The sequence below is a fragment of the Epinephelus fuscoguttatus genome, linkage group LG10 (assembly GCF_011397635.1).
Source record: "Epinephelus fuscoguttatus linkage group LG10, E.fuscoguttatus.final_Chr_v1".
NCBI lineage: Eukaryota > Metazoa > Chordata > Actinopteri > Perciformes > Serranidae > Epinephelus > Epinephelus fuscoguttatus.
This window is the reverse complement of record NC_064761.1, coordinates 24220489-24233184: the sequence shown is the minus strand read 5'-3', so window position 1 is coordinate 24233184 and position 12696 is coordinate 24220489. Positions and strand designations below refer to the sequence as shown.

The 12696-nt window shown below is 38.5% G+C and overlaps 1 protein-coding gene across 2 annotated transcripts in view; it reads left to right on the top strand.

Moving 5' to 3' along the window:
* Nucleotides 1-11868, top strand: part of negr1 (neuronal growth regulator 1) — a 173605-nt gene extending 161737 nt beyond the window's left edge. The window contains exon 8 of one of the 2 annotated variants that reach the window (XM_049587114.1): nt 3391-11868. In XM_049587114.1, the coding sequence (XP_049443071.1) occupies nt 3391-3491 (101 nt within the window). In that variant the 3' untranslated portion in view covers nt 3492-11868. The remainder of the gene's footprint in view (nt 1-3390) is intronic. The other variant, XM_049587115.1, reaches the window with a different exon arrangement.
* Nucleotides 11869-12696: the final 828 nt, after the last annotated feature.

Below are 12696 nucleotides of genomic sequence, written 5' to 3'. Positions count from 1 at the left end.
GCTTCTTACCTCAGAAATGTGCCAAGAAAAGGACTTTACGCTGTATGTCCATGATTGCATCTGTGTGTGTACAGTAAGCGTGTGTGGCTATTTTGTTGTTCGCTTTGCTCGGTGTGTTTGTGCAACGTGAGGTCCACATCAGAGGAGTTACATTGTGAACTAATTACATGGCTGTGTAAATAGAGGCACCCTGCTGATATGGGCTGTGCACCACATGATTTCCCCTGGTAGAGCAGAGCCTGTTTGCACTGCCTTGCTGTGTGTGTGTGTATGTGTGTGTGCGCCTGTGTGAGTGTGTGTGTGCAGGCATGCATGTGACCTGTACATGCAGGTATGTGCACACGCGTGCGTGTGTGCTGAGGGCGAGCATGTTTTGTAACCTGTGAGGTGTGCTTTATTGAGCTACAAACTAAAAGAGTGTGTCTGTGTTGAGGAGGCAGAGTAGCCCCCTCCAAATGAAAGGCTGCCCTCTCCCTCTCTGTCCGCCTGACGCAGCTCTCCAGAGAGACCTGTTCATATTACTGTGGCTGTCTGCTGGTCAGAGAAACACAAACAGCACAAAACAAAGCCGCCTTCGATAGGAATGTGAAGAAAAGACCTCGTGTAGCCCTCATTTATTCTCCTCTCTCCACTGATGGCTTTTCTTTTTTTGTACCAGCAATATGAAGGAGGGAAAGTGTTTTGACACAAACTACAAAAAAAGATGAGATGGAAGAAAAGTGTTTTAGATTATTTTAGAACCTGTGGTTGAAAGTAACAAAATTCATTTCATCAAGCGCTGCACTTAAGTACAATTTTGAGGTACCTTTACCTTAATGCTGCTTTTTACTGTTACACCACTGCGTTCAGAGGGAAATATTGTACTTTTACTTCCCTGTCTAGCTTCTTCTCAGAGTAAAGTCCCTGCACACACACACACACACACACACACACACACACACACACACACACACACACACAGGTGTTTTCAATTACTCGTGCCGATTAACCCTGTAGCTCAGGAGGTAGAGCAGGTCTTCCACTAAGTGTCCAGTCTGCATGTCGAAGTGTCCTTGAGCAAGATACTGAACCCCAATTTGCTCAATTTGTTTGAGTGTGTGTAAATGTTTAGGTGAGCAGTTGGCACTTTCTATGGCAGCCTCGGCACACCAGTGTGTGAATGTGGCTCTGTAGTATAAGGGTGCTTTGAGTGGTTGGAAGGGCGATACAGTGGAAGTTAAGTCCAAAAATACACTTTAGTATGTCGATATGGCCCTTAAATAATATAACAATATTTCAGGCTGTTTTTGTGATGATGATTTTCTTGATGATATAACAAATTAGTATTTTTTTTTTTTTAAAAAGTGTTAATTTAGGAACATTTTTTTCCACCCCTGGACCTTTATGCTCTGCCATTTCTTCTCTGGTCATCACACTGTAACCTGTGACAAGCTGTTATGATACCAGAACTATCGCACATTCACATATATTTAGTGTTTTGTCAAGCTGCAAGCATCACATAATGTATGACAACGCCACAGCTTATTACACAGTACTTGAGCTGTTTCTCTTTTTGAAGCCACCCTGAAGTCGGTAATAATTTCACTTTGAGCCATGCTTGTTGTTGCTATGGGTAACAGCATGATGTCAATGTGTCAACAAGTCGAAATATCGCAAATATCACGATTTTTTGTATGATATGATATTAAAAAAAAAAATACTGATATTATCATGAAAACGATATGGCACACCCTTATTGCGATATCATGTTTTGTTTTTGTACTGTATTGATCCTCAAAGACACTGTATTGATTTTTAATTACTAATCATGCCTGCAAAGACTCACAGTGGTGGTTCCTTTTGTGTTGTTCAAACCCCCGACATCGAGATAGCAGTGATGTAATCTATCTTCAGCTATTAGATTCTTCCACTCCAACATAACAACATATTGCTAGTGTAAATACAAGGAACACAGGTCTATGAAACAGGCATAGTCAGAATAAAAAGGGCGCAGTGCTACCTCCTAAAGTTAGATTTTAAAAAATCTCAATATATCGCTTTGCTTGCAGTATCGCAATATATCACACTACATTGAATCGTAACTGCTGTATCATGTCTTATCTCCATATTCTTACCAATACACAGCCTTAATTAACCCTCTTGTTAGGTTAGTCAGAAAATTTGTATAAATGGACTACAAATCTGTAGGGGCTCTTAATTTTTTTTTACATTTAAAAAAAAGTAGATAATAAGCTTGTAAGATACAGTGCGTTGTTAAAGCTTAACCCAGTGGTTCCCAATCTTTTTTTGGCCTCTGACTCATTATAAAAAGCAGTTTCTAGTTGGTGCCCCCATCACATTTCAGATGTCATTGAGCTGACAGTGCAGTGAGCAGAATTCCCCCTCTCACAAGTTTTCATTTATTAACTATTCAATGGTTTAAGAGGTTTATTTCACAAAGAGAGCAAAGATTAGAGAATACTTCAACAAATAAACACAGCTATGTGTTGCAGAATATTGTTTTTCCTTCCTTTCTCCTAACCTAGTACCCCCTATTGCGTTCATGTAATTTTATGCAAAATGTTATCCATAATTATTGATTCTTACTCATTTATTTCTTTAATTTTCTCTGTGTAAAGCACCTTTGTCAATATTTGTTGTTTTTTAAGTTTGCTTAATGAGACTTGACTTTAGTGAAGGGCAGAGTCTCTGCAGAAAATACACCACCACACTACTAATACTTCTGTATCAGTCTTTTGGTTGTTTTGTTTTGGTTTGGTTTGGTTTGGTTTTTGGATTTTTTTTTTTTTTAGGGGGAATCCTGCGAAGTATATCTTTAATCATCTCATTGACTCTTAAATTTATCATGTGACCATTTAGAGGGGCCTGACCCAGGTTGGAAACCACTGGGCTAAACTTCCCTTATAAAGCATTTTAAAGTAGCTCCATTTCAACCACCTGCAACAGTAGTATGCTGCTGATGCTTTAGTACTTCAGCATCATCAATCTAATAATGTGATGTATGGTAGCGTGTCAGTCACAGGGGCCTATTTTCTGCTGAATGGGTGCTTTTAACCTGCTTAAAGTGCATTCTGTTGTTACCTCTAGTTTTACTTAAATACCAAAAGCAGTAGTTTTATGTACTGCATTATGTTTACATCCTGGTGTTGGTATTTTTATTTAAGAACAAGATCTGAGAACGGCTTTTTAGAATATGCAGTATAACAGCAGTCGTATGAAGTAGGAGCTTCTGTCAGAGACGGAGAAACCAACTCCAAACAGCCAAAGTGGGGTAGTAATTGCAGTTTTTACAGTCTCATTTGGAAGCACCATACCGAGCTGACTGCGGGCTTTGAAATGGTGAAAGTGCAATCACAACTAATCAGAGCTTCTCTTGTTTCCTGCCCACAGCGCCCAACACTGCACCCTATGGGAGCACAGGAAGTGCGCATGTCCCGCTGGCCTGCCGATACCTGGTCCTGGCTCTCTCCTCCTTCATCAGCGTGTACTAGCAGAGGCCAGTCCAGACACAATGACTGTCGAGAGCATTTATGAATCCTTTTTGACATTGCTGATGGCTGGAATCCAATCTGGTACAGTTTGTTGAAAAGCCGTGATGGGGAAAAATAATCAGCGTTATTTTGTGTGGGGAAATATTTCTTTTCTTTTCTTTTTTTTTCTTTGCTTTTTGGTGAAATTTCTGTCATGTAAATACTATGATGTTTTTTTTTTAATTATTATTATTATTATTATTATTATTCCTCTCTTCTTTTCTGATTGATTGACCACCTTGTGAATCAGTGCTCACCCTCCGGCCCCCCCTCCCCAGCCCCACCCCACCCTCCAGTCATATCAAAAGCCCCCCAAACTTCCCAAATGAGTTACTTTCATGCCTCTATCTCTGGGAGGCGATGGCGCAAAATTGACATTTTCATCCGTTTTTGTACATGGCTAAAAAGAAGCAATTGTGCCAAGTCTCTCAGTACACAGAATTACCATACCAATGTTGTATTGAATGTATTATGGGTTGTTGAACAAAGGAAAGACATTTAGATTCCTAACAATACAAATTCTGATTATGGAGTGTGCTTAAAAAAATACAGAAAAAAAAAGAAAAAAAATCAAAAGATGAAAAAAGGCAGGGCTTTTTCAGGACCTGTATTGTCATGATTACTCAATAGATGGATGAACAGTGTTGAAGGTGTGCTTTGTTGTATTCTGAAATGGGTCCTTCAGTTACTATGCCTGCCTAACGGATTTGATCAGGCAGCCGTCAAAGTAGCAAAGTATACTGTATTGTATCTTTATATTTTAATATAGTGTAGGCTTTTGTTTTAAAGTGGGACCAGCTTTTCTCATTTGACCAAGAACATTAACTCAGCTCACGACTTTGTACAGTATGAAGGGAGGAACATCGCTGCCCTATGTTTACATTTTTCTTGAGAATATAAATACTACAGTATATACTCCATACTTTTTCTTTCAGAGAGTCCACATATACGTGAATGTCACGACAAACTGTTGCAGTTGAGAAGAAAGAGCAGAGCCCGAGTTCAACTGTTGTAAGATGCAGTTCTCTGAAACACGCCACCTCCAGTGGGCGTCTGAGCAGAGCGTTTTTTTCCTCTGAGTTTGTTGTGCACCTACTGACCATCGACTGGCTGAAAAACTCCACGCTGTAGGTCGCTTGAAGTATTTTGGCTTCAACTTTTGGCATGATACTTAGATAATGGACTCTGGGAAAGCAGCATTCTGCAGCACGGTATTTTACTCCGCTGTTTTTCTTTACAGATAATTCAATACTTAAATATATCACATTCGCTTTTACAGTAAATATATCATTGCAACTAATAAAGGACATCCAGAGAGCCAAAGGTCATGTAACTTAAGATTTCTGGCAAATACACCAACACATGGTATGAAAAAAAGTACAACAATGAAACCTGCTTTGCCTCCAATCTGATTCCTTCTCATCCTAACTATGTGCAGCAGAACACAATAAAGCTTATGAACATGCTCATCAGGACAGACATGGCCTAAGGTGCTAACAGCTCCTCCAAGATGAGAGTCCATTGTCTTCAAACAGTTGATCAGTGTCCACAGGGCCCGTGAATGTCCAGTAGAGAATAAATTAAACCATGAGGTCGTTTATTAGGAGAAAATGTGGCTTTTTGTTCGCTGAAATCAACCATATCAAGGCTCAAAAACAACATTATTGCCAGGGTTTACATTCTGACAAGACTGTCATGGCATATTCATCCTCAAGTATCTTCAATTCATGGTGTAAACAGAGATACTGTACTGTAATGCCTTAATAGTACCATTGACATCAAATTAACTTCCTTCAGAAGGACACTTCCAGAAGCTCTCAATAAGATATGACTCATTTGTTAAACATGTTACTGCTTATTGAATGTTCATAAACCAGTAGCTGACTTATCTTTCAAATTAGGCGTTATATTCAGTCAAAACTAAATTTCTCAACCTATGGCTCCTGCAGGTATCTTCAAATAAGCCAGTTGCATCTGATTAAAAAAATGCAGTATTTGTCGTACAGGTTGACATGTTTGCAGGTCTTGTTTGGATTTGGATTGTGTTATATTTTGCCCCGGGATCGAGGGACTAACAGTTCACGCAGTATTTTCACACAAACTTGTAACTGCAAACCTATAGAGAAATAGCCATCGCAGTTAAAAGACTTAAAGCACAAACACTGTTATTACTTTTACGTTTTGTGGTGATTTGTTTCAAGGTCTGCTAAACATTTTATTTTTTTCTTTTATTGTTTGTACTGAAATTGTTATCGACTTGTTTTACAAATTATGAAAATACTGCACCATATGATCTTGTTTAAATGTTAAGGTATAATGAAAATGGGTCAGAAGTATATTTATTCTCTTCCTTTATGAAAACAATGTATAAAAAAAAATTACATTTGAAACATGTAAAACTGGATATGTGACATTTATTTGAATGAGGCACAGTATGGCATAGTTTATAATGTTGTCGGGTTCATTTAGATGCCATAACTGTTGTTGATTTTTTGTCAGATGAGTACATTAAAAAGAACAATGTTTGCAATCAGATTACCTACTTTTTGAAACAGAGAGGGTGTGAACCAATATAACAGTATTATAGAACAGAATCAATGTGTGTATATTTGGAGAAAAATAGGATACCTTTTGATCTTTAGAGCCAGTGTGTAGTCATAGTTTTCACACACTTGCGTGTTTGACAATGTGCAGAGAGTATGGTTGTGCTGCATGTCAAAGTTAACCTGTGTTTTTGAGGTGGCCATTTTACAGATATTCATACTTTTTATGAATGGAACCAGTTCTGTTTTGTTTTTTGTTTGTTTTTTCCAAAACCTTTGGTTCTTGAACCTGGTCTAAAAATACATACCTCCTACAGACCAGCTGGCTATGTTTGTTTGTGATTTATTTGAATCAACTTTTGCTGATGAACTAAAACAACTGCTATACAGAGTCATAATGATTATTGTGGCACATTGGTGACAGTCTGGAGTTGTGCTGGTTGCTTGTCTAAGCAGTCAAGACCATGCTAGTATTCATACATATGAAATGTACTGGATGTTGATTATTTTGAATAATGGTATTAACAAGTCCCTTTTATCGAATCACTATTATTTGCAATAAAAGTCTTCATGTTACAATATAAACCCACATCTGAGTTCATGAGCACTCAAAGGGGTTGTCATTATCACTGAGACAGAGTTTGAGCCAGAGCGCGCCGTCACCACAATGTCCTCCTTAAAATATAAAATGTCTCGTCACCACATCCTCCCTGCATCAAACTGTCCCTCTAAAAATCAAAAACAGAATCAGTGCTGTCAGCAGACTTCTCATTTTTAGATTTTAATAACTGTCATTAATTGTTTCTTGAATTAGCTCAACTACAAAATACATTGTTGGCTGTTGCCCTGTATATGTACATCGTTTGGGGACTGCCCATTGTTCTAAAGGCCCAAATTTCTGGGGCCCCATTAGTCGGAAAAATGTCCCATTGGACTGAAAGCCCATTTCACTGACAGCTTGTTATCCCAAAAACAAACGCCCATGCTCCAAAGTGCAGTTTCTCCTAAAATATACACTCCCTGCAGTTAGACAACCCAATCATTAGAAAAAAATGTTTGTATTGTACATTTCTGTAATCCACTGGTTTGGAAAAGATCATGGTTCAGCTTAAAACGCCCATGTTTGGTGGCACAGAGGTCGCTGGAAAAGCAGAGATGGGTCGGAGAAAAACGCCCAGGTTCAGTAGCTGAAACGCTGCTGGAAAAATGCCATGAAGGGTCGTTAAAGAAATTTGGAATTCATGGCTCAAACGCCACGGGGGAAACTGAAACTGACTGCAGGAGTGTGTATTTTCAGACAAACAGGACTTTGGAGCAATGGGCATTTGTTTGCGGGGTAAAGTCCATTGGTTCATTTTATGGACAAGTGGGGCTTCTGAATTTTGGGCTGTTTGAGAGGAAAAACTCCCTTTTTAAAAATGTAGCAGGTATCATGTCTTTTTAGGTTAAAATAAAACAGCTGGGTATGGAAATGGCTGGTACAAACAATGTTATGTTGGCTGACTGCACATGTCAAAATCTGCCATAGCTAGACAGCAGTCGAGCGCTGACAGCTAAAGCCACAAACTAATATTTTATCACTTATGTTTAGGACAGATTGTTCTGACTGTGACATTGTAACATGAGCTAATGTTAGTGAACAATACAATGTAATGTCAGCTAATAATAGCTTAACTATATAATGTGACATTAGCTTATTTTAGCTAACACTACAATGTAAGCTAACACTACAGTGTAACATTAGCTAATGTTAGCTATGACTACAATGTAATGTTAGCTTATGTTAGCTAACACTACAGTGTAACGTCAGCTAATGTTATCTAACACTACAATGTAACGTCAGCTAATGTTAGCTAACACTACATTGTAACGTTAGCTTATGTTAGCTAACACTACAGTGTAACGTTAGCTAATGTTAGCTAACACTACAATGTCACGTTAGCTTATGTTAGCTAACACTACAGTGTAACGTTAGCTAATGTTAGCTAAGACTACAATGTAATGTTAGCTTATGTCAGCTAACACTAAGTGCTGCGGGAATGAGTAAGCATTTTAGCACTCCCACTTCGCTTGTCTTGAGGTCAGTGGGTCTGTTGATTTTTGGTTAGATGCCTAAAATAAGGTCTGTGGTTAACACAAGCTAAAGACACTTTCATGTTTTGTTCTGAAGCAAAAAATACATCATTAAATACCCTACTACTAAATTCTGAAGCTTTTACGTGTTTTAAAAAGATGGTTGCTAACAAGTGGCTAAATGAGACTACAGAACGTCATCGCATTTTTTTTTTTTCCTTCTGGTGATTGCATTTAAACTAACTATGATAAACTTCTGTTTGCCACAGAGCTTGCTTCCTGCAATGATCCAAAATCCAATGGAAAAATCCCACTGGCTTTTTGTTAAGGGAACCAGGGGGTGTTAAAATTGTGTTGGCCTACAAATAAACTTCATCCTGCAACACTGTGTTGGATCAATTTAGGATTAATTTAGATGATACCTGATATTTTCAGCCTTAATTGTCAGATGCGACTTAACAGAATTTTGTAACTTTTACCAGATACCAGATTCACACCATGATTAGAATCATGACAAAAGTAATTTTAAGTGTCACGGTAATCTACATATTATCACTAAATCCAAGCTGCAGTAAATTGGTCTGGTTTTGTGGATACAGATGAATTATAAACTCTTTGAAGTGTGCTTGAAGCAAAATACAGATTTGCCAGTGGCGCAGTGAAACCCTGGTGAAACAAACACTGCCGGGAATATTCTCCAGGCAGAGGCATGAGGAAAATATCAGTGTGTTTGTACAGTGTAGCCAGAATTATTGAGTCATCCTAATTTTGCCGTATCATGCATATTTGATCCCCTCCCCTCTGCCCTCAGACTCTTCGTAAATCCTCCTGAGCCCTGATGACCAGAAGTCACAATACATAGGATTAACCACCGTTTGCACCGCATCCTCATCGCTCAGTTTATGTGATCTGAATATATTTACAAACATGACTTTCTGCACATTCAGTCCCACACAGGCCCCGGTTATACCTTTTCCCTGACAGCACAAGGCTCTGGAGTATCCTCTGACCTGAATACGCTCCCGACTAAAAGATCCGTGGCTGTGTGACCTACCTCATAAAAGTTCAGTTAAAAAAGTCATGTTGATGTACAAGCTGAAAAGAGGCCACGCCACCCACTTGCAGAGATCACTGCCTCACCTTGTGCTCCCAGCTGACAGCGGGGGGAAAAAAATCTCTCCACTTTTAAATTTAAGATAAGAGGATTTTAAATATTCATGCGAGTGCGTATTATTACGGCTCCACATTTCCCACGCTGAATTTTTAAATTGTCCATTTTCAAAGCATCCTCCTCCTCTCGTCCCGATGTATCAGGATCATACTGTTCTGTTTGCATTTATTACAAGTTTGGGTTCATGCAACAACAGCTGTTTAAACTGAATCTTGGAGGGGGACAAGTACTGTACTGAATGTGCCTTTAAAGTATTTTATCAATCATAACCAACCCTCATTTAGAGCATTAATGCTCCTGCTAAACATAGCTAAACATTACATACTTAATATCTCAACAATGAAACAAATGCAGCACTAATTAACCGTTATTCTGACACATGTAACCCCAATGTAGCATAGAATACAAATGAATTAAACAAAGTTAAATGTCATCATCATCATTAGAATAATTAGGATTAATGCATAGTTAAAGTGTAGTCATGTGTGTTTATCTACCAGGGAAACAGAAGCAGGGTTCAGCCTGATTATCGTCAGGTCAAACTGTTCACACAAACTCTTCTTACGCTTTGTTTTCACTTCTTTAATAATATGGGCAGGGACGTATTTGAAAGGCACGTTTATTAATCTTCTCTGTGATTGACGTACTGTACCTGACACTATCTTAACATTTTACTGCCGCGCTGAAAATAAAAAACAACAGAAACACAGCTTGTGTTTAAACAAACAGAATTATTTTGAGGATGATGTGTGACTCCGAGTGTCACTGTAGGAAGTGTCATGACAAACTCAGACACTGCTGTGACACCCTGCAACAGCACCAACAGGAGCACATACGGTGTGTTGCCAATAAAGAGTTGATGAGGTGATTCAATATATTGCAAGTGGCGTTTACAGTCTAAGAAGGCAGACGCGGATAAATACTGACAATGAGTCGTTTTGTATCGCAGCTAATGCAAATGCTCAGCCTATCAGCGTGCATCATCAGCACATAACGCTTTACAGTGTGTTGTGATTTCACCACTCAAATGCTGAATGTTTGTAGTTTTTATTCTGCAAATTAATATATGTAAAACTGCATCATCCTGCAGTGAAAATGAGGCAGCGTATACTGGAGGTTATGGAAATGATTAGCATGGTGTCAAAGTGCTGTTCACAAAGGCGTCGGAGGCCGCGAAGAACAGAGCGGAGGAGTTGTGAGAGAGGGATTCCTCCTGACCCTGCGGTTAATGAAACCCTTCCTGTGCCTTTGTCAGTTTTAACTGTGAGAGATTGTGTCATACTACTCACTGGAGCTGCTGCCTGGCTCCCGCAGTCGCCATCCCACTTCCCTGAGCAGCATACTGAGTTGTCAGTATCAAAAAAACCTCTGTTTCTTGAGTGCTAGCATTCAGTTTGGGAGATATGTTTGTTGCACAGCAGGAAAATGCTATCCCTCCTGTCAAACGCAGGCAGAAAGAGGAAAAAAAAAAATTGAATTTCTTTCTCTATAACCAGTCTCCGGGCAAGTTTGATTCAGCTCTAAATGGAAAAAAGAAAAAGTTAAGGTTTTTTTGAAATAGGTCTCTTTCTTTTCTCTCAAACATTTCAGTTGGTACAAAAACAGTGATTTCTGACGGGTGTGACTCTCCGTTTTCTTTGAAATCCTGATAGTGTTGCTGGCAGCTGCCAATGTAGGGAGGGGCTATTTTAAATAGAAGTTGCATCAAGTATTTGTCAACCTGTCCCTCATTATTTCCACTGAACTGGAAAATAAGTTGCCAGCCAATGATGCAGAGCCTGAGATAATGCCTGGGTTTAAAAGCAAGCTATCTAAGCCAGGTCTCTCCATGACGCCGATGACTAAATCACACACTGCGAAGTGTTTTCACGTAAAGCTCCCGGGCACTTGTCAGTTTTCATGAAGGATTGAATGGGTTTGCCATGGAGAGAATGTCATCATTTGACTGACAGTAAATGTAATCCTGTTTCATTTGTGTTCATGCCCCAGCAGGCAGATTACACATTGTTTTATACACACTGAATGACACAGCAAATCACTTCTTTGTAGCACCAGTTCATTGTGTGTGTGTCTTCAGTGTTGTGTTTGTTTAAATGGAGTGACCTCTAGTAGAGTTCAAGGTAACGAGGTGCAGCATTTCTTCTGTTTGTTTCTGTAAATTAAAAAATATTTACTAATGCCATATTGTTTTCTTTTTACAAAAACTGGGAGTGGATATTATAAAGTTGGTGGGAACATCCGAAAAGTTTCTATATGGACTCTTATTTCACATTTTTTTATTTGTTATATTTAAATTTTTCAAATCATCATGCTGAAAAATAATATGATGAGAAATCTGGAACGGAAATGTTTACTCCAATGTGTATGAAGGTCCTTTAGCCACCAGGGATATAGTTGTACATTTATAGGCTCTAGATCACTGGAATGATATATATGGCTTTAAGTGGCATTGATATATCTATATATAATATATATAAATATATATATTGATATTTGTCCAGAAATAAGAAAATTCATGTACTTTAATTACTTTAAAGCTTACATTGTGTATAGCACGTATGCAAGTCCATTTTCATCATGTTTGATGTAATTTTGTAGCAGTGGTTTGATACTAATAAATGGCAGTTGATGATGGAACTGTAGATTGTGTTTGTGTTGAACTGATGTGACCTTCACAACGGCGACGCTCGTCGCTCACAACACGCTGATGCTTTTATATGTGTTCAAGAGGAGAGGGTTTGACTGAACACACTTGCTCTGGGGCCACGCTGGAATAGGATAATTTATTCATAACAACATGTTACAGACTAAAAATATCCAAGTCATCCATCTAATGAGCAGATACTTTATGATCAGAGTTACTTGTTGGAGAAAAAAACTATTGATTTATTACTTTTTAACATTAATTTTATGGAAATTTAAAATGTTTTTCAATGTTTTTTGTTTGTTTAGTTGTGTCCTTTATATCAGTGGTGCAGTGGTGTTGGTAACTGGGTGCCAAATTAGGGAGCCAGCACATTGTCAAGGGACACGCAGGTTCAAGACATAAGATATCTGTAGTTTGTAGTAGTTTGCACAAACTCTCCAAAAAAGTAATCTAATTAATTACATATTCTGTGATTAATTCATCTAAATTAATTGAATACTTCAATTTTTGCTGTTAAAGTATATTGAATATTCAATTCCAATGAATTTTGGCAAATGTGCTGTAGTAAAGCTGCTTGACACAATTGTCCCCCTGTCTGCTACCACCAGAAATGGTCTGCAGTTTATTGTAATCCATTTTGTAAGAGAGTTAGTTAGTCAGTTACAGGCAGACTTACTCAGTTTGCGTCTGAACGCCGGGTTGAGTGTACTTGACGAGGCTGGCTGCTAGCGC